General features: G+C 38.3%; 1 protein-coding gene across 1 annotated transcript; it reads right to left on the bottom strand.

Moving 5' to 3' along the window:
* Positions 1–1,755: 1,755 nt before the first annotated feature.
* On the bottom strand, positions 1,756–27,787 carry LOC123740220 (NLR family CARD domain-containing protein 3-like). Its single transcript, XM_082976241.1, has 9 exons — positions 27,707–27,787; positions 15,562–15,629; positions 13,146–13,244; positions 6,939–7,055; positions 5,323–5,439; positions 4,922–5,006; positions 4,582–4,810; positions 2,429–4,226; positions 1,756–2,145 (listed from the first exon to the last, which is right to left on the bottom strand). The coding sequence occupies exons 3-9, from the start codon at positions 13,226–13,228 to the stop codon at positions 1,956–1,958; spliced, it is 2,619 nt and encodes an 872-aa protein (XP_082832367.1). The 5' UTR covers positions 13,229–13,244; positions 15,562–15,629; positions 27,707–27,787; the 3' UTR covers positions 1,756–1,955.

The raw sequence follows: 27,787 nt of genomic DNA on the forward strand, positions 1-27,787 counted from the left end.
CTACTCATAAAGCACCCTGGGATCACTCACTACTCATAAAGCACCCTGGGATCACTCACTACTCATCAAGCACCCTGGGATCACTCACTACTCATGAAGCACCCTGGGATCACTCACTACTCATCAAGCACCCTGGGATCACTCACTACTCATGAAGCAAGTGTACAACTTTTACTATTCAGAAACAAGAAATACCATCAAAGTTTTTTTTTTGTGGTATAATATTTTGGCCATATAGCCCAGCCCTAGTGTGTGTGTGTTCATTGAGTGACACAAACACTGGACAAACTGGACACACACACGCACACGCACTGGATGAACTGAACACACACACATGACACACATACACACACAGGACATACACACACACAGGACTTACATACAAACACGCTCTGGACACACACACACAGTTCAAAATGCTGGAGCATAGCATCAAATTTAAAACTCTAAGCTTCACTGTCCAAACACATATGGTGTGGACTATGTGTGCCTGGTAAACACATGTGGATCTGGTGAACAGTTATCACTTGTTGACCAACTACAGGAATACTGACCTCAGAGTCTCCAGTTTACAGTGGGGATTCCCCAGTCCAGCAGAGAGCAGCTTCACTCCTGAATCCTTCAGGTCATTGTTACTCAGATCCAGCTCTCTCAGGTGTGAGGGGTTTGACCTCAGAGCTGAGACCAGAGAAGCACAGCCTTCCTCTGTGACTCCACAGCCTGACAGCCTGACAAAGAGATCATCATCATTTCACAAACACACTGTTAATTAATTGATGTAGAAGGACAATGGCAGATGCATTTGGTTAATTCTCTCAAACAACATATAGATTCATCTTCCATCTCCTTGAATTGTATGGTCATATTGTTATACTAATGTGAACACCAATGCACTGCTTTCAGTTACTGGCCCAACGCTCTAACCACTAGACTATCTGCCGCCGCACTTTTGATACTTAAGTATATTTAAAACCAAATACTTTTAGACTTTTACTCAAGTAGTATTTTACTGGGTGACTTTCACTTTTACTTGAGTAATTTTCTATTAAGGTATCTTTACTTTTACTCAAGAATGACAACTGGGTACTTTTTCCATCACTGCAATTGAGTGGAAATGCAGAAATGATAAAAGTGCTGACATTTGTTTTGGTTGAAGTTGAATTGAACAGTATAAACCAATCAGAATGGAGAAAGACTCATTGAAATCACTTAGAATGTATGTGTTGCCACCCTGGGATCACTCACTACTCATAAAGCACCCTGGGATAACTAACTACTCATAAAGCACCCTGGGATCACTACCTACTCATAAAGCACCCTGGGATCACTCACTACTCCTAAAGCACCCTGGGATCACTCACTACTCATAAACCACCCTGGGATCACTCACTACTCATCAAGCACCCTGGGATCACTCACTACTCATAAACCACCCTGGGATCACTCACTACTCATAGAGCACCCTGGGATCACTCACTACTCATAGAGCACCCTGGGATCACTCACTACTCATAAAGCACCCTGGGATCACTCACTACTCATAAATCAAATGTACAACTTTTACTATTCAAAAGCTAAAAATACAGTCTCTCCGTCCAAATCTTTTTAAACACCAATATAATATTTGGGCCATATCTTCCAGCCCTAGTGTGTGTGTGTGTGTGTGTGTGTGTGTGTGTGTGTGTGTGTGTGTGTGTGTGTGTGTGTGTGTGTGTGTGTGTGTGTGTGTGTGTGTGTGTGTGTTAATTGAGTGATACATGTGCACACACACACACACACACACACAAAGGACACACACACACAGGACACACACACACTTGACACGCACACACACACGGTTCAAAATGCGTCAAATGTAAAACTGTATGTTTCACTGTCCAAACACATATGGTGTGGACTATGTGTGTCTGGTAAACACATGTGGATCTGGTGAACAGTTATCACTTGTTGACCAACTACAGGAATACTGACCTCAGAGTCTCCAGTTTACAGTGGGGATTCCCCAGTCCAGCAGAGAGCAGCTTCACTCCTGAATCCTTCAGGTCATTGTTAATCAGATCCAGCTCTCTCAGGTGTGAGGGGTTTGACCTCAGAGCTGAGACCAGAGAAGCACAGCCTTCCTCTGTGACTCCACAGCCTGACAGCCTGCAAAGAGATCATCATGACTTCACAAACACACTGTTCATTTAACGAGTAAATTAGAAGGACAATGGCAGAAGCATTTGGTTTATTCTCTCAAACAACATATAGATTCATCTTCCGTCTCCAAGAATTGTATGGTCATATTGTTATACTAATGTGAACACCAATGCACTGATTCAATATGTTATTCAATAAAATATGATATACATATTATAATACATATGTGTCTCTAAACTGAATATTTCTTCCTGATGATTAGTTCTTATATGTCATTTTATTTACTCACAGAGCAGCTCTGGAGGCATTGACCACTGGCAGCAGCATCAGAAGACCTTCCTCTGATCTGGAGTATTTCTTCAGGTCAAACACATCCAGCTCCTTTTCTGAAGTCAGCAACACAAAGACCAGAGCTGACCACTGTGCAGGTGACAGTTTGGCTCTAGAAAGACTTCCTGTTCTCAGGTAGCTTTGGATCTCCTCCACTAGAGAATGGTCATTCAGTTCATTCAGACAGTGGAACAGATTGATGCTCCTCTCTGGAGAGAGATTCTCCCTGATCTTCTCCTTGATGTACTTGACTGTTTCTTCATGGGTCTGTGAGCTGCTTCTTGTCTTTGTCAGTAGACCTCGTAAGTGCTTCTGATTGGACTCCAGTGAGAGGCCCAGAAGGAAGCGAAGAAAAATGTTCAAGTTTCCCGTCTCACTTTGTAAGGCGTTATCCACAGCACTCTTGTAGAAAGTAACTTCAGGCTCGTCTCTGAACAGCGAAGAAAACTTACTGGATTTTGTTTGCAGTTTGTCCATGAGATTCTCATTGTTGTTGATGAATGAGAGGAACACATATACAGCAGCCAGAAACTCCTGAATGCTCAGATGAACAAAGCAGTACACCTTCTCCTGGTACAGCCCACATTCCTCTTTAAAGAGCTGTGTGCACAATCCTGAGTACACTGAGGCTTCATTGATATCAATGCCAGCCTCTTTCAGGTCTTCTTCATAGAAAATCAGATTGCCATTCACAAGCTGTTGAAAAGCCAGTTTTCCCAGTGACAGAATGCTCTCTTTATTCCAGTGTGGACCTGTCTCTTCTTTCCCAAGATACTTTTCATTCTTCTGTTTGGTATGAAACTCCACAAGGTGTGTGTACATCTCAGTCAGAGTCTTGGGCATCTCTTCTCTCTTATGTTTCAGCATGTGTTCAAGGACTGTTGCAGAAATCCAACAGAAGACTGGAATGTGGCACATGATGTGGAGGCTCCTTGATGTCTTTATGTGTGAGATGATTCTACTGGCCATGTCTTCATCACTAAATCTCTTTCTGAAGTACTCCTCCTTCTGTGGGTCATTGAAACCTTGTACCTCTGTCACCTGGTCAACACACCCTGAAGGGATCTTATTGGCTGCTGCAGGTCGGGTAGTTATCCAGAGGAGAGCAGAGGGAAGCAGATTTCCCTTGATGAGATTTGTCAGCAGAACATCCACTGAGGTTGACTCTGTGACGTCCCAACAGATCTTGTTCTTCTGGAAGTCTAGGGGCAGTCGGCACTCATCCAGACCATCAAAGATGAACAGAACTTTGTACTTGTCGTAGTTTGAGATTCTTGATTGTTTGGTTTCCATTGAGAAGTGATTGAGAAGTTCAATGAAAGTGTGTTTGTCCTCTTTCATCAAATTCAGCTCCCGAAAAGGGACTGAAAATACAAATTGGACATCCTGATTTGCTTTTGCTTCAGCCCAGTCCAGAATGAACTTCTGCACAGAGACTGTTTTTCCAATGCCAGCAACTCCCTTTGTCAGCACAGTTCTGATACGTTTGTCTTGTCCAGTTAAGGGTTTGAAGATGTCGTTACATTTGATTGCAGTCTCTGGTCTTGCTTGTTTCCTGGTTGTTGTCTCAATCTGTCTCAGCTCATGTTCATTATTGACCTCTCCTGTTCCACCCTCTGTGATGTAGAGCTCTGTGTAGATCTTATTGAGAAGTGTTGGGTTTCCTTGTTTAGCGATCCCCTCAAATACACATTGAAACTTCTTCTTTAGATTAGATTTGAGTTCACGTTGGCAAATCACAGCAAGCTCATCTGAATCTAGGAATAACACAGAGGATATTAATATCACGTTTATTTTAATGCCTACAGTATTGTAGGACTGTTATTTAGTTTTAAATTATTATCATTTCTTCTCTTAACTGACTGTATAAATGTGTAAAGACTGGTGTGAATGATTATATTATTATTGGTATTATTGATGGTATTATTGTTGTCTCTCTGTCTCTCTAAATTAATCAACACAACACATCCCTGCTGCTACTTGATGAGGTCACTAGGTGTTGTGTTAAGGCTGCTACAATATCATTGAGTTACACAGCTATTTTAGCTGTACTTTAGCTACAGCTTTTAAATGTTATAAAACATCATTCAACATGAGGCAGACAGATCTTACAGTTCTCTAGTGTGTCAGCAAGCTCCTTCTGGTTCATTTTCCTCAGGACGTGCAGTGTGATCTTCAGAGCTCCCTCTCTGGCACTGCTCTCCTGCTTCTCATCTTCAGGGTCCACCACTTCCTTATCCTGCTTCTGACTCTCAAAGCCTTCTGGGAGTTCTGGACTAAGAATCCTCTTGAACATCTTCAGCTCGTTCTTCACAAATGTCATAATATTCTCTTCAAGCAACTAAGTTAAGCAAGAGAATAAATGCTTTCTCATCAACACGTTAATGAATGATTGACAGATCAACTTTACTTGAGGTAAACAAAAACAAATGTACATAACAGGACCACATACATTGAATATGGAGTCCAGGTCTGTTTGATGACTTTGGGAAGACTGACCACTGAGTATCTCTGACTCTGATCTCTCCTGTTGGTTTCTGTGGACAAAACATGAGATTACATCTCCTCATCCAGGGAGTTCACACACACATACACACACACACACACACACACACACACACACACACACACACACACACACACACACACACACACACACACACACACACACACACACACACACACACAGGGAGGGAATGTTGTGTTTAATATTGTTTTAGGACTATGAAAATGGACAAAAGGATTAGCCTATGGATTATGAAAACAACAAAAATAAATGGAAAATGGGAGAGGAGAAATGACTAGAGACAGTGTTGTTTAACTCACTGACCATGACCCATGAGTTCTTCTTACCTTTGTTCAGTAGAAAAGTCTCCCTCTCTAAACTGTATAGGTTGATCTATAGACCGCTTACGCTTCCTGGACACACAGCTGGGTACAGGGGAGGCTGGTCTCTCCTGCTTGATTGGGCTTCAACACAACAGAGACAAACATTACATCTCTCATCTACTCTGAGCTCAGATGGGGAAACAAGAGTTTAATTCCAAAAAGCTATATGTCCTTTTTAAGAAATGTTGGTGAATTAGCTTTTATTGTTTAAAGAAATGATGAAAGAGATTGTTGTGTTTATTCACTATCTAGTCATGACATGGGGTTGTTCAATAACAGACATGTATTTGCTTAAAATCTATCACTTGATGGTTTCATTTCAGAGACAAATATTCATGTTGTTTTGCAAAAAGCTATATATCTGCCTCACTCTGAGAGAAATCAGTAGTACTGCTAGGTTTTACACAGTAATAATATATATCTGTCTCACTCTCAGAGACATCAGTAGTACTGCTAGGTTTTATACAGTAATAATATATATCTGCTTCACTCTCAGAGAAATCAGTAGTACTGCTTGGTTTTACACAGTAATAATATATATCTGTCTCACTCCCAGAGACATCAGTAGTACTGCTAGGTTTTATACAGTAATAATATATATCTGCCTCACTCTCAGCGAAATCAGTAGTACTGCTAGGTTTTACACAGTAATAATATATATCTGCCTCACTCTCAGAGAAATCAGTAGTACTGCTAGGTTTTACACAGTAATAATATATATCTGCCTCACTCTCAGAGAAATCAGTAGTACTGCTAGGTTTTATACAGTAATAATATATATCTGTCTCACTCTCAGAGAAATCAGTAGTACTGCTAGGTTTTACACGGTAATAATATATATATATCTGTCTCACTCTCAGAGATGAGGCTATAAGGAGTACCAGTACTGAGTCAATGTGCAGGGGTACCAGGTAGTTGAGGTAATAATGAGACTATAAGGAGTACCAGTACTGAGTCAATGTGCAGGGGTACCAGGTAGTTGAGGTAATAATGAGACTATAAGGAGTACCAGTACTGAGTCAATGTGCAGGGGTACCAGGTAGTTGAGGTAATAATGAGGCTATAAGGAGTACCAGTACTGAGTCAATGTGCAGGGGTACCAGGTAGTTGAGGTAATAATGAGACTATAAGGAGTACCAGTACTGAGTCAATGTGCAGGGGTACCAGGTAGTTGAGGTAATAATGAGGCTATAAGGAGTACCATTACTGAGTCAATGTGCAGGGGTACCAGGTAGTTGAGGTAATAATGAGGCTATAATTGAGGTAATATGTACATGTAGGTAGGGGTAAAAGTGACCAGGATAGAGATTACATCTCCTCATCCAGGGAGTGCACACACACACACACAAAGACGCACACAAAGATTCATCCCCCACACACACACACACACACACACACACACACACACACACACACACACACACACACCACACACACACACACACACACACACACACACACACACACACACACACACACACACACACACACACACACACACACACACAAAATGGGAGAGGAGAAATGACTAGAGACAGTGTTGTTTTACTCACTGACCATGACCCATGAGTTCTTCTTACCTTTGTTCAGTAGAAAAGTCTCCCTCTCTAAACAGTATAGGTTGATCCATAGACCGGTCACTCTTCATGGACACACAGCTGGGTACAGGGGAGGCTGGTCTCTCCTGCTTGATTGGTCTTCAACACAACAGAGACAAACATTATATCTCTCATCTACTCTGAGCTCAGATGGGGAAACATAAGAAGAGTTTAATTCTAAAATGCTATATTTCACTTTTCAGAAATGTTGGTAAATTAGCTTTTATTGTTTAAAGAAATTATGAAAGAGATTGTTGTGTTTCTTCACTATCTAATCATGGCATGGGGCTGTTCAATAACAGACATGTATTTGTTTAAAGTCTATCACTTGATGGTTTCATTTCAGAGGGACAAATAATCATCTTTTTTTTGCTAAATGCTATACATCTGCCTCACTCTCAAATGTGACCGAACGCAAAAAAAGTAAATAAAAACAATATGGGGATGAGGTAGGTTGATTGGAAGGGCTATTTACAGATGGGCTGTGTACAGCTGCAGCGATCGGTAAGCTGCTCAGATAAATTATGCTTAAAGTTAGTGAGGGAGATATAAAGTGGGTGATGTGCCACGCTCTATCATTGGATATTGGCGAGGCGCCTCACCAATATCCAATGGTATAGAGTGGTGCGAATTACAAATACCTAAAAAATGCAAAAACTTCAATTTTTCAAACATATGACTATTTTACACCATTTTAAAGACAAGACTCTCCTTTATCTAACAACATTGTCCAATTTCAAAAAGGCTTTACAACGAAAGCAAAACATTAGATTATGTCAGGAGAGTACCCAGCCAGAAATAATCACACACCCATTTTTCAAACTAGCATATATGTCACAAAAACCAAAACCACAGCTAAATGCAGCACTAACCTTTAATGATCTTCATCAGATGACACTCCTAGGACATTATGTTATACAATACATGCATGTTTTGTTCAATCAAGTTCATATTTATATCAAAAACCAGCTTTTTACATTAGCATGTGACGTTCAGAACTAGCATACCCACCGAAAACGTCCGGTGAATTTACTAAATTACTCACGATAAACGTTGACAAAAAACATAACAATTATTTTAAGAATTATAGATACAGAACCCCTTTATGCAATCGCGGTGTCCGATTTTAAAATAGATTTTCGGTGAAAGCACATTTTGTAATATTCTGAGTAGATAGCCCGGCCATCATGGCTAGCTATTTTGACACACACCAAGTTTGGCACTCACCAAACTCAGAGTTACTATAAGAAAAATTGGATTACCTTTGCTGTTCTTCGTCAGAATGCACTCCCAGGACTTCTACTTCAATAACAAATGTTGGTTTGGTTCCAAATAATCCATAGTTATATCCAAATAGCGGCGTTTTGTTTGTGCGTTCAAGACACTATCCGAAGGGTAAAGAAGGGTGACGCGCCCGACGCGTTTCGTGACAAAAAAATTCAAAATATTCCATTACCGTACTTCGAAGCATGTCAAACGCTGTTTAAAATCAATTTTTATGCAATTTTTCTCATAAAATAGCGATAATATTCCAACCGGGAGACGTTGTATCCGTTCAAACACTGAAATTAAACATGGAGTCGTCACATGCATGCGTGCACCAGTGCCATTGTCCTCAGAAGGACCACTCACCAAAACCCCTGCTGTTTTTCGCCCAGAGACTGCAGAGCTATCATTCAACGTTCTGGCGCCTTCCTAGAGCCAATGAAAGCCTTAGAAAATGTCACGTTACAGCAGAGATCCTGTATTTTCGATAAAGAGGCTATAGAAGGACAAGAAATGGTCAGACAGGGCACTTCCCATATAGAATCTTCTCAGGTTTTTGCCTGCCATATGAGTTCTGTTATACTCACAGACACCATTCAAACAGTTTTAGAAACTTTAGGGTGTTTTCTATCCAAATCTACTAATTATATGCATATTCTAGTTTCTGGGCAGGAGTAATAACCAGATTAAATCGGGTACGTTTTTTTATCCGGCCTTGAAAATACTGCCCCCTATCCCTAACAGGTTAAGTGGTAAAATGAACTAGAAAATGTTATATCTTGCAATTCTGAGTAATTACTACTTTAGTAAGGAATTAAAAATTATTTAGTAGTACTGCAGTTCCTACATAATTCCAATAGATGGCAGCATAAGACCACAAATGATATTTCAGAAGATTAGTTTAGTTTTCTCCCGGGATACACCACCACTCCCCCTCACAGGAAAACTCCTGTGTGGCTTCTTTCTGTCCCTTTCCACACTGCTAACGCAAGAGGAAGGACAGAAGAAGCATTTAATAGATAACCGTGAAGTAAAATAATGATGATTCATGTTTATTATTACCTGTTTTTATGCTCATGTTTTGAGGGAAAAAGGAAACCGCACACTGCTCTTGATAGTATCACTGATCTTTATCCGTTCACATCGAAAGGGGTTGGAGGAAAAACATATAAGTGCTACCAAATATAACAATATGTATTTCATAAATAATCAAATAAAGTGTATAAATAAGAGATATTAAATACGTCTGTAAAATCACAATGAGGACATAACTTGCTCGGTAGGTCTATCATTAATCATTGGGTACATCAACAAAGAAACATCAGAGTAATCTTAAATAGGGGCATGTTTTGAAATTGTACTTCATCACTATTTCGATTACCAATAAGCCTGAACATTAATTCAGTCACCTCTGGTTGAGAAAAACGTATTTTCCCAGTACATTCATTGTCAAATTCATCAACCAGCATCGACCCACTCTGCCTTCTCACACAAGTAGTCAACTCAGCCCCACTAAAAGGCTGGTGTCGTCACTCTGCCTTCTCCAGGGGCATGTTGAGGTAAATTTCCTCACCGGGAGGGTTGCATGATGTAATTTATTGGCGGGCTGGAAGACGCACTCTTGTCTTTTCTGTATCGTGGCCGTTTAGTCCCAATATGAGATATGAATTTTATTTAATTTTATTTAACCTTTATTTAACAAGGAAGGGCTCATTGAGATTTAAAATCTCCTTTTCAAGAGCGTCCTGGCCAAGATATCCAGCACCAAGACATTACAAAAATTACAGACAAACAACATGAAAAACTACAAGTAATCTAGTAAAAACCATAGAATTCACAAGAGTATAACAAAATCAAAACAGCATATTAAAAACATTGACAGGTCAGGGAATCAGTCTCAAGATCATTCATCAGTGATTTAAAAATACCAATCGGGACGAGTTCTTCCAGTTTAAAAGTATTTTGTAAGGCGTTCCAAGACGATGGCGCAGAGAACATAAAAGCCCTTTTACCAAATTCAGTTCGGAATTAAGAAAATGTTTTATAATGCATGTATACTAAGGTTGAGGTGGTGACTAGTGATCATTTACCCGGGGTTCAATACCTGCTATAGTCACTATTTATGTTGCTCTCCCAAAAACAACACAGGCCTAATATGAGATATATATCTAACTAAAGTAAAGTGGCCATTTTAGAAAATCATGGGACATATAGTCTGTGGTTGCATGCTATTTTATGTCAATCATATTGCTGCTTGTAGCCTATAACTGATGCTTTGTGGTCTTATGCTGCCATCTATTGGAAATATTTAGCAATTAAAAGTTATTAATTCACTGACAGACATTTGTGAGGCAGCTGAGAAATAAAGTGTATTTTTATCATTAATTCGTTAGATCAATCTCAAACCTGCCCCACCTATCCTACACCAATTCCTGGACTTTCACATAGAGGTTACTAGGTCACCCAGTTCAAACCACATTTGAAAATAAAACGAATGTGTCTTGTTTATCAAGTGTTCTGCCTTGCAACAATAAATATAATAAAATAACAAAACAAAAAAGCAAAATGATTAGACAGGTTTTGATTAACAAAATAATCAACATGCTATTTAGTGCTATAATGGTATTTACTAACATAATAGTATAACTAAAATAGTTTATAAACGTGTTCTAGGCTACTCTACCCTATCCTACAATTAGGGTTAGGGATTAAGGCTAAAATAGGTTCTACCTAGGACTAGGGTTAAGGATAAAATAGATTATACCTAGGGTTAGAGTTTCTGTATAGCACTTTGAGACATCTGATGATGTAAAAAGGGCTTTATAAATACATTTGAGTGAATGTTAGGTTCAGGGTTTTTAAGGTAAAAATCAGTGTGGGTTTATATCTCTCTTACTCCTCCCTGTGGCCTTCTGTGGGTTCTACATAACTCATTCACGACACCTGCTGGGCTCATAATCTGAGGTAGCAAACTGCGTCAGATCTACAAATCAATGAGCTAGACCTGTCCATTTGGTTTGCAAATCAGTGAACCTGCGCTTCATTCGCTCAAACTGATGCCTACGAACGAAGATTTCGATCAAATTACCCAGCAGCCATTTAGGGACAACAAGTCGTTAAAAAAAGTGTTATTTCTTAATTAAAAAATGTCTTCTGTCTGTTTAAATCGGCTACATCTTGAAAAAGAGGACAGGGACGTGTTTTGTTATAGTTGTAAACCTTTTTCTGAAAACACATATGGTTAACCATGACCAGAAAATGTTTAACATTTAGTACTGTGGGTCACCACAACATAAACACAGGCGAATAGTGATATCACTCAAAAAGTAGCTGTAATACTGTTAATAAGTTACCTGAGGTCATCGTTCAATTTAATGCCGACAAGTCTCATTGATAACAATGGAAAAGCAGAACAGAAGGTGAGTTGGTGCTGCAGTGCTCAATAGAACTAATAGGAGCTGGCAGGGTGAAAAATGACCTGAAATAAGGCCTGTTCTTTAGCAATTACTTCACAACTAGAGACATAAGGTAATGTTACGAAACTGGGCTCCATGGCGGATGCAATTAAGTACTTTTTATCAACAACAAAAAACATTGTTAAAAATGTAATGTGTCCAGCCTACTGAGGAGCCCCGAAAATAATATTCAAAAGTTTGGTCCTTGGACACAGAGGGTTTAAACACTAAAGTTACCGTCCATCTAGTGAGGAGAGGAGAACCGGACAGAGGTAGCCAGCATCCGTCAACAAGAGAGGGAGAAGCCCTCCACGGATTTAAGAGTTAACAGCAGGTGTCTTGATAATACTATAGAATAATGCAGTGAGTCAAATGGTTCCTCAAACACGTCATTGCTTTGGAGTGGTTAAAAATAATGTTTTATATTTCTATATGATCAATCCATTAATAATATATGTCTTGTGCTTTTGGCAATGATTTATGTATAATACTTATGTATAACAAGTGATACCATGTATGTCTCTAAAACATTTTGTCTTCATTTTGGCAGATTAACTCATGCTTATTTCACAAAATTAACTCAGGTTTTCACCCAGCGGCTAAGGAGTTGGAGCTGTGGCAGGAGTTGGACCTGTGGTTCAAAGGTGGCTGGTTTATATCCCGGTCCGGGCGCTGGAAAAAACGGGATGAATTGATCTGACCCCTGGAGGGCTGCTGGGTTCACGTCCTCAAAACATTAACCTTTCGTTGATCAGAACTCTAGAGGTTCTTCTTCACTGAACCCAAAAATATATATCACTTTTAGTGGTTCCATATATTAAGGAAGTGATAGAAGCCTTTTTGGTTCTATAAGGAACCTTCTTTTCTAAGAGTGTATAATAAACAAGTTTTTTAAAATTATTTAATTATCTACATCATGTTATTTCAAGTTCTCCCTTTGGAGCGCAACATCACATTGTTAAAAAATAATCCTAAATTGGACATGGCTATAAATTAGGCAATTGAAGGCATCTAGGGCATAATATGTGTTTGATGAAAATTAACATTGTATGCAACGTTGTCGGCAACATTATTGGCAAGGGACTTGATGTCTACTATGCCAAAGCTATTTAGAGTTGTTAAACGGGTGTGAAGAGTGTGTTGATATAACGGTAATATTGTCAGAATTCTGCTTGTAAAAACGATCACAATTGGTTAAAAAAAATATGCATGCCATTATATTAGGCAATAATTAAGAGTAGGCAAAGTTGTCGTGTCATGTGAAAGTTCTATCAAATGTCTTACATTGCAACGAGTACAGTCAGGGTGCCGCGGAACCCCTGCAGTACCTCCACAGACCCCGGATTGAGAACCCCTGATTTAGCAGATGCTCTTATCTAGAGAGATTTACAGTAACTGCATTCATCTTGAGATTGCTATTTATTTTGGAAATAAACATAATAAATTCTTCATAAAATTGTCATCTTACCTCTTAGCTTTGGTGTCATGTCCCTCAGAGAGACTCATTTTAGAGGCAGGGCCCCCCTCCTCTCTCTCCTCAGAGAGACTCATTTTACAGCACTGACCCCTAAACAGAGATCCAGCATGTTAGTTGTGGTTAACACAGTGACAACTAAACAGAGATCCAGCATGTTAGTTGTGGTTAACACAGTGACAACTAAACAGAGATCCAGCATGTTGGTTGTGGTTAACACAGTGACAACTAAACAGAGATCCAACATGTTGGTTGTGGTTAACACAGTGACAACTAAACAGAGATCCAGCATGTTGGTTGTGGTCAACACAGTGACAACTAAACAGAGATCCAGCATGTTTGTTAACACAGTGACAAGTAAACAGAGATCCAGCATGTTGGTTGTGGTTAACACAGTGACACCTAAACAGAGATCCAGCATGTTGGTTGTGGTTAACACAGTGACAACTAAACAGAGATCCAGCATGTTGGTTGTGGTCAACACAGTGACAACTAAACAGAGATCCAACATGTTGGTTGTGGTCAACACAGTGACAACTAAACAGAGATCCAGCATGTTGGTTGTGGTTAACACAGTGACAACTAAACAGAGATCCAGCATGTTGGTTGTGGTTAACACAGTGACAAGTAAACAGAGATCCAGCATGTTGGTTGTGGTTTACACAGTGACAACTAAACAGAGATCCAACATGTTGGTTGTGGTTAACACAGTGACAACTAAACAGAGATCCAGCATGTTGGTTGTGGTTAACACAGTGACAACTAAACAGAGATCCAACATGTTGGTTGTGGTTAACACAGTGACAACTAAACAGAGATCCAGCATGTTGGTTGTGGTTAACACAGTGACAACTAAACAGAGATCCAACATGTTGGTTGTGGTCAACACAGTAACAACTAATTATTGAAGGTCAATTGTTATCATTTATTCATTATCTCTTTGAGAAATAAAACATTTACTAACAGACATAGAAACAGTCAGGTGATTTAATGCATCACATGAACATGTAGTTGGGACATTTCATCTCCATGGTAACTGTCAATAATAATAATAAGTCTCTGTTTGTTAAGGTAGTTATAGACAGTACAGCAACAATAATAATAATATTAATAATAATAATAAGTCACTGTTTGTTAAGGTAGTTATAGACAGTGCAACAACACAAGGCCAAATCTCAAAATTATTTTTATTCATTAAAAGTAGGATATATATTGTCTTTCAATCTGTTATTTTCTAAATGTACCTGAGAATATAGACTGAAGGCCTAAAATGTATGACCAGTCTAAACCTGTTCAGATCAGTTCACATAATGTTATAGTCCTACCAGTAGCAGGACAGAGAATGTACTGTATATAACCTACATATCATAGATGACCAGTCTAAACCTGTTCAGATCAACATAATGTTATAGTCCTACCAGTAGCAGGACAGAGAATGTACTGTATATAGCCTACATATCATAGATGACCAGTCTAAACCTGTTCAGATCAACATAATGTTATAGTCCTACCAGTAGCAGGACAGAGAATGTACTGTATATAACCTACATATCATAGATGACCAGCCTAAACCTGTTCAGATCAACATAATGTTATAGTCCTACCAGTAGCAGGACAGAGAATGTACTTTATATAACCTACATATCATAGATGACCAGTCTAAACCTGTTCAGATCAACATAATGTTATAGTCCTACCAGTAACAGGACAGAGAATGTACTGTATATAACCTACATATCATAGATGACCAGTCTAAACCTGTTCAGATCAACATAATGTTATAGTCCTACCAGTAGCAGGACAGAGAATGTACTTTATATAACCTACATATCATAGATGACCAGTCTAAACCTGTTCAGATCAACATAATGTTATAGTCCTACCAGTAGCTGGACAGAGAATGTACTGTATATAACCTACAAATCATAGATGACCAGTCTAAACCTGTTCAGATCAACATAATGTTATAGTCCTACCAGTAGCAGGACAGAGAATGTACTGTATATAACCTACATATCATAGATGACCAGTCTAAACCTGTTCAGATCAACATAATGTTATAGTCCTACCATTAGCAAGTCAGAGAATGTACTTTATATAACCTACATATCATAGATGACCAGTCTAAACCTGTTCAGATCAGTTCACAGAGACCATCAGGTTTGTCAGCATGATAAGTGATCATATCTCAAACCTACTCTGACTATTTAATGTCTGACGTCGCCCTAACCTTATAATAGTTTGTAGGTAACCTAGACATACAGTACGAGAGTCTGCCAGTCTTTCCTACATACCAACACATTTATTTAATGTTACCGAGAAATATGTGCCACAGTTTCAACAGCCGTTTTGTAACTGCGTAGGTTACAAACCTACTTTTAATTTCATATGAGGAAATCACATAACTTACAGTCACTGGTGCAGCCGTCTGTTTTCTTGCAGATGAAGTAGCTTTCACAGGCAACTCATTCAACCAGCCTAAACAACAGTAAATAAAAGATGTCAAATGGTCAAAAGCCAATCCTGATATAGTCATATACATTAGAGAGGTATATATATCCTGATATAACCATATACATTAGAGAGAGGTATATATATCCTGATATAGTCATATACATTAGAGAGAGGTATATATATCCTGATATAGTCATATACATTAGAGAGAGGTATATATATCCTGATATAGTCATATACATTAGAGAGAGGTATATATATCCTGATATAGTCATATACATTAGAGAGAGGTATATATATCCTGATATAGTCATATACATTAGAGAGAGGTATATATATCCTGATAGAGCCATATACATTAGAGAGAGGTATATATATCCTGATATAGTCATATACATTAGAGAGAGGTATATATATCCTGATATAGTCATATACATTAGAGAGAGGTATATATATCCTGATATAGTCATATACATTAGAGAGAGGTATATATAACCTGATATAGTCATATACATTAGAGAGAGGTATATATATCCTGATATAGTCATATACATTAGAGAGAGGTATATATATCCTGATATAGTCATATACATTAGAGAGAGGTATATATATCCTGATATAGTCATATACATTAGAGAGAGGTATATATATCCTGATATAGTCATATACATTAGAGAGAGGTATATATATCCTGATATAGTCATATACATTAGAGAGAGGTATATATATCCTGATATAGTCATATACATTAGAGAGAGGTATATATATCCTGATATAGTCATATACATTAGAGAGAGGTATATATAACCTGATAGAGCAATATACATTAGAGAGAGGTATATATATCCTGATAGAGCAATATACATTAGAGAGAGGTATATATAACCTTATAGAGTCATATACATTACAGAGAGGTATATATATCCTGATATAGTCATATACATTAGAGAGAGGTATATATAACCTGATATAGTCATATACATTAGAGAGAGGTATATATATCCTTATATAACCATATCCAATAGAGAGAGGTATATATATCCTGATATAGCCATATACATTAGAGAGAGGTATATATATCCTGATATAGCCATATACATTAGAGGTATATTGCTACAGGTGTTGGATCTTAATTTGAGCCAGTTTGCTACAGCAGGAAAATAATCCTGCAGAAACAGGACATTTTAATTATTATGTGGATTATAATTAATGAACAGTTTTGTGGAATTTATCATCTTCAGAAACCTTTTTTAAAGTTTAATTACACTCAACTACACTACAAGTTTATTTTTTCTGCAACAGGGTGATCAAATTAAGATCCTACATCTGTACAGAGATTATGTCTTTACATTTACGTCATTTAGCAGACACTCTTATCCAGAGCGACTTACAGTAGTGAATGCATACATTTCATACATTTTATTTTTTCTGTGCTGGCCCCCCATGGGAATTGAACCCACAACCCTGCAAACACCATGCTCTACCAACTGAGCTACAGGGAAGGCTAATCTTTATCTGAAAAGGGCAGTTTGACTTATTAGCAATAACATTGCAACTGTCAGCTGCTGTAAACCTCTGTGATTGGATGTTATAGACCCCCATACATATCCCCATGTACAATTATATGTACAGATATAGGATCTTCATTTGATCACCCCCCACTGCAGAATAACTTTCCAGCAATGCAGGACATGTAAAACTTGTAGTGTATTCCTTGTGGCCCTGTTGGTAGCGCATGGTGTTTGCAACGCCAGCATGGTGTGTGCAACGCCAGGGTTGTGGGTTCGATTCCCATGGGGGGCCAGTACATTAAAATAAAAATGCATCAAATGTATGCTCTGGATAAGAGTGTCTGCTAAATGACTCAAATGTAAAAGGTTTACAAAGGCTTCTGAAGTTTGTAATTTCCACTTAGATCTTTTCCTTACGAAAAATGTAGTAACTCCTACAAAAATGTCAATTAAGTATAATTCACATAATAATTCACATTTCCTGTTCCTGCAGGAATATTTTCCTGCTGTAGTAAATTGGCTCAAATTAAGATCCTACATATGTACGTGCAAATGTACTTGGTGAATAAAGGTGATTGTGATTCTACAAAGGTTGAGTCTATAGATTCCCTTGCTGCTCTGGAGAAATAATGAAATGGTTGTCATGGTGATTTAACCTGTTGGGGATAGGGGGCAGTATTTGCACGGCCGGATAAAAAACGTACCCAATTTAATCTGGTTACTACTCCTGCCCAGTAACTAGAATATGCATATCATTGTTTGATTTGGATAGAAAACACCCTAAAGTTTCTAAAACTGTTTGAATGGTGTCTGTGAGTACAACAGGACTCATTTGGCAGGCCAAAACCTGAGAAGATTCCAAACAGGAAGCGCCCTCTCTGACCATTTCATGGCCTTCTTGATCATCTCTAACCAAAACAGGGGATCTCTGGCATAACGTGACATTTTCTAACGCTCCCATAGGCTCTCAGAAGGCGCCAGAACGATGAATGGTGGCTTTGCAGGCCATGGCTGAAAAACATTAGCGCATTTGGTAAGTGGTCGACCTGAGGACAATGAGACTGGAGGCGCGGGCACAAGCCGACACCATGTTTTTACTTTCTCTCTCTTTGAACGAAAACAACGACTCTCGGTCGGAATATTATCGCTTTTTTTACGAGAAAAATAGCATAAAAATTGATTTTAAACAGCGGTTGACATGCTTCGAAGTACGGTAATGGAATATTTTGAATTTTTTTGTCACGAAACGCGTCGGGCGCGTCACCCTTCTTTACCCTTCGGATAGTGTCTTGAACGCATGAACAAAACGCCGCTGTTTGGATATAACTATGGATTATTTGGAACCAAACCAACATTTGTTATTGAAGTAGAAGTCCTGGGAGTGCATTCTGACGAAGAAGAGCAAAGGTAATCAAACTTTTCTAATAGTAAATCAACGTTTGGTGAGTACCACACTTGGTGGGTGTCAAAATAGCTAGCCTGTGATGGCCGGGCTATCTACTCAGAATATTACAAAATGTGCTTACACCGAAAAGCTATTTTAAAATCGGACATAGCGAGTGCATAAAGGAGTTCTGTATCTATAATTCTTAAAATAATTGTTATGTTTTTTGTGAACGTTTATCGTGAGTAATTTAGTAAATTCACCGGAAGTGTTCGGTGGGAATGCTAGTCACATGCTAGTCACATGCTAATGTAAAAAGCTGTTTTTTTTATATAAATATGAACTTGATTGAACAAAACATGCATGTATTGTATAACATAATGTCCTAGGATTGTCATCTGATGAAGATCATCAAAGGTTAGTGCTGTATTTAGCTGTGGTTTGGGTTTATGTGACATTATATGCTAGCTTGAAAAATGGGTGTCTGATTATTTCTGGCTGGGTACTCTTCTGACATAATCTAATGTTTTGCTTTCGTTGTAAAGCCTTTTTGAAATCGGACCGTGTGGTTAGATTAATGAGAGTCTTGTCTTTAAAATTGTGTAAAATAGTCATATGTTTGAGAAATTGAAGTAATAGCATTTCTAAGGTAATTGAATATCGCGCCACGGGATTACACTGGCTGTTGAGTAGAGATGTTAAACTGGGACTGGTTATCTCCCAACTTTGATGTAATTTGTTACATTTCACCCTGTTGATAAAGGCTGAAGCGCTTTATCGCCTTTCTCAAGTGGCCGATCAAGGTACTTTGGGCTTAGGCGCGTGACCTGGCCGCCCCGGTCTTTGTGATTTTTTCCTCTGTTTGCCGAAAAGGAGATTCCCGGTCGGAATATTATCGCTTTTCTACGAGAAAAATGGCATAAAAATTGATTTTAACCTCTATGGGCTAGGCGGGACGAATTCGTCCCACCTACGTAACAGCCACTTGAATCCAGTGGCGCGATATTTTAAACGTTTGAAATACTATTACTTCAATTTCTCAAACATATAGAGATGACAGCTAAATGCAGCACTAACCTTTTATGATCTTCATCAGATGACAACCCTAGGACATTATGTTATACAATGCATGCATGTCTGTTCAATCAAGTTCATATTTATATCAAAAACCAGCTTTTTACATTAGCATGTGACGTTCAGAAAAAGCATACTCCCCGCAAACTTCCGGGGAATTTACTAACAGTTTGCTAAATTACTCACGATAAACGTTCACAAAAAGCATAACAATTATTTTAAGAATTATAGATACATTACTCCTCTATGCACTCGATATGTCCGATTTTAAAATAGCTAAGTACATAGCCCGGCATCACAGGGCTAGCTATTTAGACACCCGGCAAGTTTAGCACTCACCAATATCAGATTTACTATTATAAAAGTTTGATTACCTTTTGTTGTCTTCGTCAGAATGCACTCCCAGGACTGCTACTTCAATAACAAATGTTGGTTTGGTCCCAAGTAATCCATCGTTATATCCGAATAGCGTCGTTTTGTCCGTGCGTTCCAGAAACTATCCGAAATGGTAAATAACGGTTGTGCGCATGGCGCATTTCGTGACAAAAAAATTCTAAATATTCCTTTACCGTACTTTGAAGCATGTCAACCGCTGTTTAAAATCAATTTTTATGCATTTTTTCTCGTAGAAAAGCGATAATATTCCGACCGGGAATCTCCTTTTCAGCAAACAGAGGGAAAAATCACAAAGACGGGGGCGACCGGGTCATGCGCATAAGCCCAGAGTACCTTGATCGGCCACTTGAGAAAGGCGATAAAGCGCTTCAGCCTGGGGCTGGGATGACGACATTCTGTTTTTTCCCGGGCTCTGAGCGCCTATGGACGACGTAGGAAGTGTCACGTTAGAGCAGAGATCCCTTGTAAAAGATAGAGATGGCAAAGAAGTTCCAGAAATGGTCAGACAGGCCACTTCCTGTAAAGGAATCTCTCAGGTTTTGACCTGCCATTTGAGTTCTGTTATACTCACAGACACCATTCAAACAGTTTTAGAAACTTTAGGGTGTTTTCTATCCATATATAATAAGTATATGCATATTCTAGTTACTGGGTCGGATTAGTAACCAGATTAAATCGGGTATGTTTTTTATCCAGCCGTGACAATACTGCCCCCTAGCCCTAACAAGTTAAACAGCGGTTGACATGCTTCGAAGTACGGTAAAGGAATATTTAGAATTTTTTTGTCACGAAAAGCGCCATGCGCGCGACCGTTATTTGCCATTTCGGATAGTTTCTGGAACGCACGGACAAAACGACGCTATTCGGATATAACGATGGATTATTTGGGACCAAACCAACATTTGTTATTGAAGTAGAAGTCCTGGGAGTGCATTCTGACGAAGAACAGGAAAGGTAAGACCATTTTTCTTATAGTAAATGTGATTTTGGTGAAGGCTAAACTTGCTGGGTGTCTAAATAGCTAGCCCTGTGATGCCGGGCTATGTACTTAGAATATTGCAAAATGTGCTTCATCCGAAAAGCTATTTTAAAATCGGACATATCGAGTGCATAGAGGAGTTCTGTATCTATAATTCTTAAAATAATTGTTATGCTTTTTGTGAACGTTTATCGTGAGTAATTTAGTAAATGGTTAGTAAATTCCCCGGAAGTTTGCGGGGGGTATGCTAGTTCTGAACGTCACATGCTAAAGTAAAAAGCTGTTTTTTGATATAAATATGAACTTGATTGAACAAAACATGCATGTATTGTATAACATAATGTCCTAGGGTTGTCATCTGATGAAGATCATCAAAGGTTTGTGCTGCGTTTAGCTGTCTTCTGGGTTTTTGTGACATTATATGCTATCTTGAAAAATGGGTGTCTGATTATTTCTGGCTGGGTAGTCTGCTGACATAATCTAATGTTTTGCTTTCGTTGTAAAGTCTTTTTGAAATCGGACAGTGTGGTTAGATTAACGAGAGTCTTGTCTTTAAATAGCTGTAAAATAGTCATATGTTTGAGAAATTGAAGTAATAGCATTTCAAACGTTTTGAAAATCGCGCCACAGGATTAGACTGGCTGTTGCGTAGGTGGGACGAATTCGTCCCGCCTAGCCCATAGAGGTTAACAGGTAATCTATGATATTAATATTGTAGCAAACAGTGGGGCAGGGCAGTGAACCCAGGTCACTGGTGAACAAGGAAAACACCCTATGCATCGCACAAATAGGGTTAACCCAGTATTTATTTATTTATTTTACTAGGCAAGTCAGTTAAGAACAAATTCTTATTTTCAATGATGGCTTAGGAACAGTGGGTTAACCTCTCTGGGGCAGTGGGACGTTAGCGTCCCACCCTAGTCAACAGCCAGTGGAATCGCGTGGCGTGAAAAACAAATACCTCAAAAATGCTATAACTTCAATTTCTCAAACATATGACTATTTTACACCATTTGAAAGATAAGACTCTCATTAATCCAACCACGTTGTCCGATTTCAAAAAGGCTTTACAGCAAAAGCAAAACATTAGATTATGTCAGGAGAGTACCCTGCCACAAATAATCACACAGCCATTTTCAAAGCAAGCATATATGTCACAAAAACCAAAACCACAGCTAAATGCAGCACTAACCTTTGATGATCTTCATCAGATGACACTCCTAGGACATTATGTTATACAATACATGCATGTTTTGTTCAATCAAGTTCATATTTATATCATAAACCAGCTTTTTACATTAGCATGTGATGTTCAGAACTAGCATATCCACCGCAAACTTCTGGTGAATTTACTAAATTACTCACGATTAACGTTCACAAAATACATAACATTTTTTTAAAGAATTATAGATACAGATCTCCTTTATGCAATCGCGATGTCAGATTTTAAAATAGCTTTTCGGTGAAAGCACATTTTGCAATATTCTGAGTAGATAGCCCGGCCATCACGGCTAGCTAATTTGACACCCACCAAGTTTGGCCCTCACCAAACTCAGATTTACTATAAGAGTAATTGGATTACCTTTGCTGTTCTTCATCAGAATATACTCCCAGGACTTCTACTTCAACAACAAATGTTGTTTTGGTTCCAAATAATCCATAGTTATGTTCAAATAGCTCTGTTTTGTTCGTGCGTTCAGGTCAGTATCCTAAGGGTAACGCGCTAGCGCATTTCGTGACAAAAAATGTCAAAATATTCCATTACCGTACTTCGAAGCATGTCAATTTTTATGCAATTTTTCTTGTAAAATAGCGATGATATTCCAACCGGGCAACATTGTATTCATTCAAAGAGAGAAAGAAAAACATGGAGAATTCACATGAACGCGCATCTCCAGTGTCACTGTTCTCAGCCTGACCACTTACAAAATCTCCTTCTGTTTTTTGCCCAGAGACTGGAGAGACGTCATTCCACTTTCTGGCGCCTTCTGAGAGCCAATGGAAGCCTTAGAAAATGTCACGTTACAGCAGAGATGCTGTATTTTCGATAGAGATGCCACAGAAGGAGAACAAATTGTAAGGCAGGGCACTTCCTGTATGGAATCTTCTCAGGTTTTGGCCTGCCATATGAGTTCTGTTATACTCACAGACACCATTCAAACAGTTTTAGAAACATTAGAGTGTTTTCTATCCAAATCTACTAATTATATACATATTCTCGTTTCTGGCCAAGAGCAGTAACCAGTTTAAATCGGGTACGTTTTTTATCCGGCCGCGCAAATACTGCCCCCTAGCCCCAACCAGGTATGCCTTGTTCAGAGGTAAACAACAGATTTTTACCTTGTCAGCTCGGGGATTTGATCTTGCAGCCTTTTGGTTACTAATCCAACGCTCTAACCACTAAAGCGTTGGAGTGCAGCTACCTGCCGCCCCAAGTAGGGTTAACCTGTTGGGGCTAGGGGGCAGTATTGAGAATTTTGAAAATGTGCCCATATTAAACTGCCTCCTACACAAACTCAGAAGCTAGGATATGCATATTATTATTAGATTTGGATAGAAAACACTCTGAAGTTTCTAAAACTGTTTGAATGGTGTCTGTAAGTATAACAGAACATATGGCAGTCAAAACCCTGAGACAAATCCTAACAGGAAGTGGAAAGCTGATGTGTGGAATTACTTTCATGCCTTTGCCTATGAAACACACAGTGAGTTCCACTAGATGACAACAGTCTTTACAAAGTGGTTTGAGTCTTCTCCGGTAAAAACTGACCGATCGAGAAGCCTGGAAAGTTTGTCATAAGCGGATGGCCTATACTACTATGACGCGCATGCATGTGAGGACTGTTTCGTTCCGAAACATTTTATAAGACAATGCAATCGTCCGCCTTGAATATTATTGAAGTTCTGATTGAAAAAGGCCCTAAAGATTTATGCTATACAACATTTGACATGTTTGAACAAACGTAAATATTTTTTTTTTGTACTTTCGTGGCAATACTTTCGTGTTTTTGGATATAAATATGAACTTGATAGAACAAAAAATGCATGTATTGTCTAACATAATGTCCTAGGAGTGTCATCTGATGAAGATTGTCAAAGGTTAGTGCATAATTTTAGCTGGTTTTCTGCTTTTGGTGACGCCTGTCTTTGCATTGAAAATGGCTGTATGTAATGTTTTGTCAATGTACTGTCCTAACATAATCTAACTTTATGCTTTCGCTGTAAAGCCTTTTTGAAATCGGACAACGTGGTTAGATGAAGGAGATGTTTATCTTTCAAAGGGTGTAAGATTGAGAAAGTTGTATGTTTGAGAAATTTGGAGCCCTTGATATTTCACTGGCTGTTGATAGTGTGTACCGGGGGTGGGATGCTAGCGTCCCACGTAGCCCATAGAAGTTAACCCAGTATTAGTATAAATAGTGTTAACCCAGTATCAGTATCAATAGTGTTAACCCAGTATCAGTATAAATAGTGTTAACCCAGTATCAGTATACATAGTGTTAACCCAGAATCAGTATAAATAGGGTTAACCCAGTATCAGTATAAATAGGGTTAACCCATTATCAGTATCAATAGTGTTAACCCAGTATCAGTATCAATAGGGTTTACCCAGTATCAGTATAAATAGGTATAACCCAGTATCAGTATACTTTTGACTTTTGACTTTTTGTGTCCTGATTTACGCTCGCACGTTATGCCTTTGGATAGTGATCTGAACGCACGAACAAAACGGAGGTATTTGGAAATAAATATGGAGTATTTTGAACAAAACGAATGTTTCTTGTGGAAGTCGGAGTCCTCGGAGGTAAGAGAATATTTATAATACTAATTCTGAGTTTAGTTGAACCCAGAACTTGGCGGGTATCTGTATAGCTTGCTTTGATTGCTGAGGTCTGTACTCAGAATATTGAAAAATATGCTTTCTCCGTAAAGCTATTTTAAAATCTGACACAGCGTTTGCATTAAGGAGAAGTATATCTATAATTATTTCTATAACTGTTGTAAATTTTATCAACGTTTATGATGAGTATTTTTGTAAATTGATGTGCTCAAATAGTGTTAACCCAGTATCAGTATAAATAGTGTTAATCCAGTATCAGTATAAATTGTGTTAACCCAGTATCAGTATTAATAGGGTTATCCCAGTATCAGTATCAATAGGGTTAACCCAGTATCAGTATAAATAGTGTTAACCCAGTATCAGTATAAATAGGGTTATCCCAGTATCAGTATCAATAGGGTTAACCCAGTATCAGTATCAATAGTGTTAACCCAGTATCAGTATAAAGAGGGTTAACCCAGTATCAGTATCAATAGGGTTAACCCAGTATCAGTATTAATAGTGTTAACCCAGTATCAGTATTAATAGGGTTAACCCAGTACCAGTATAAATAGGGTTAACCCAGTATCAGTATCAATAGGGTTATCCCACTATCAGTATCAATAGTGTTAACCCAGTATCAGTATAAACAGGGTTAACCCAGTATCAGTATAAATAGGGTTAACCCAGTATCAGTATAAACAGGGTCCTATAGCTGCGATGGGAATTGTAACCTGGCTCACACTGCTCCCTATAAAAGCAAGTCCCGTGCTTCAACTACCAGAACCCCTCACACATCCGGTCCATGCATTCTGATGGCCTCCCAGACACCATACCACTTCTGACACCAATGTAGCGAACAGCGGGGCAGGGAAGCGAACCCAGGTCGCACATGTAAAAGGCCAACAACCTATGCATCGTGCCATTGGCACCAATTGGGTCACTTGGTTGGAATTGTGAAGTGGCTCAAATAGCGAGGATCACTGCACTTTAGTGGAACTATGATACAATTACATTATCATATAAAATGTAGAGGATCACTACACTATAGTGGAACTATGATACAATTACATTATCATATAAAATGTAGAGGATCACTACACTAGAGAGGAACTATGATACAATTACATTATCATATGAAATGTAGAGGATCACTACACTATAGAGGAACTATGATACAATTACATTATCATATGAAATGTAGAGGGTCACTACACTATAGTAGAACTATGATACAAATACATTATCATATGAAATGTAGAGGATCACTACGCTATAGAGGAACTATGATACAATTACATTGAAATGTTAAATGTAGAACTATAATATCTGAATATTGATATATTGAATTTGACTTGACCACGTCCAGTCAGCTCCATTTTGTCTGATTAAACTGACACCAACCTGTCTCAGTAGTAGTAGACTGTTAGGAGTGTTTTACTGTCATTCACTATACTAACATTACACCAACCTGTCTCAGTAGTAGTAGACTGTTAGGAGTGTTTTACTGTCATTCACTATACTAACATTACACCAACCTGTCTCAGTAGTAGTAGACCGTTAGGAGTGTTTTACTGTCATTCACTATACTAACATTACATTTAATTTATCTACACACTTTACAATAATCCCTGACAGGATTGTCACCTTGTAGCCTGAATTCACAACCAGAACATGTCAAGTCATTGAGATATTTTCTGTTCTGATGAGAGAGCAGCTTCCTGATGACTAGCGCTCTGTATATTCTGATGGATGAGGCCTGAGATGGAATGTGAAGATAACTGAAGCTGGCTAACTTTAGAAAACCAGTATATCTAGCTTGCATCATAGTACACCCCTCAGGCTATGTTCAGGTTTCAGCATCAGGTATAAACAGCCGAGTTGTTGGCTACAAACTGGGTTGTATTCATTAGTTTACTCCACAGCCAACAGTTCTAAAATGATGCATAAACAGTTTACTCCAAACACTGTACAATATGACCTAAACGGTTTCTGTTGCCAAACGTTTTGCTACGGTCGGCACTAATGAATACACACAACCTGTTTTGAGGAAGTGTAAGTTATTGTTTGGCTTTCCACAAAATGTTTTAAAAATGTTTTGAGAAGACAAGTCTATAGACCTATGATCCAGTACACTCTTAGAATAAAGGGTTCCAAACGGGTCCTCCGGCTGTCCCCATAGGAGATTATTTGGGGTTCCAGGTAGAACCCTTCTGGCTTCAGTGTAAAACCCTCTGTGGAAAGGGTTCTTCATGGAACCCAAAAGGGTTCTACCTAGTACCAAAAAGGGTTCTACAAAGGGTTCTCCTATGGGGACAGCCAAAGAACCCTTTTAGATTCTAGATGGTGTAGGAGCGATCACCCTGGGGCACAGAACGAATTCACCCCACACATCTAATTTATATCAAAAATATTTTAAGGACAGTAGGACTATTATAACACTGTCCACCAAAAATATAATCAACTATGAATACACATAACAATATCATCAACTATATTAATACACATAACAATATCATCAACTATATTAATACACATAACAATATCATCACCTATATGAATACACATAACAATATCATCAACTATATTAATACACATAACAATATCATCAACTATATTAATACACATAACAATATCATCAACTATATTAATACACATAACAATATCAACTATATTAATACACATAACAATATCATCAACTATATGAATACACATAACAATATCATCAACTATATTAATACACATAACAATATCATCAACTATATTAATACACATAACAATATCATCAACTATATTAATACACATAACAATATCATCAACTATATTAATACACACAACAATATCATCAACTATATTAATACACATAACAATATCATCAACTATATTAATACACATAACAATATCATCAACTATATGAATACACAATAATCATCTTACCTTTTATCTCTCTCTCAATAGAAACAGAGTCTGAATGATCATTCGGTCGTCGAAAGTTAGTTTCGTTTGCTCTGCTCATTT

Source organism: Salmo salar, chromosome 06 (genome assembly GCF_965601325.2).
Source record: "Salmo salar chromosome 06, fSalSal1, whole genome shotgun sequence".
Taxonomy (NCBI): Eukaryota; Metazoa; Chordata; class Actinopteri; order Salmoniformes; family Salmonidae; genus Salmo; species Salmo salar.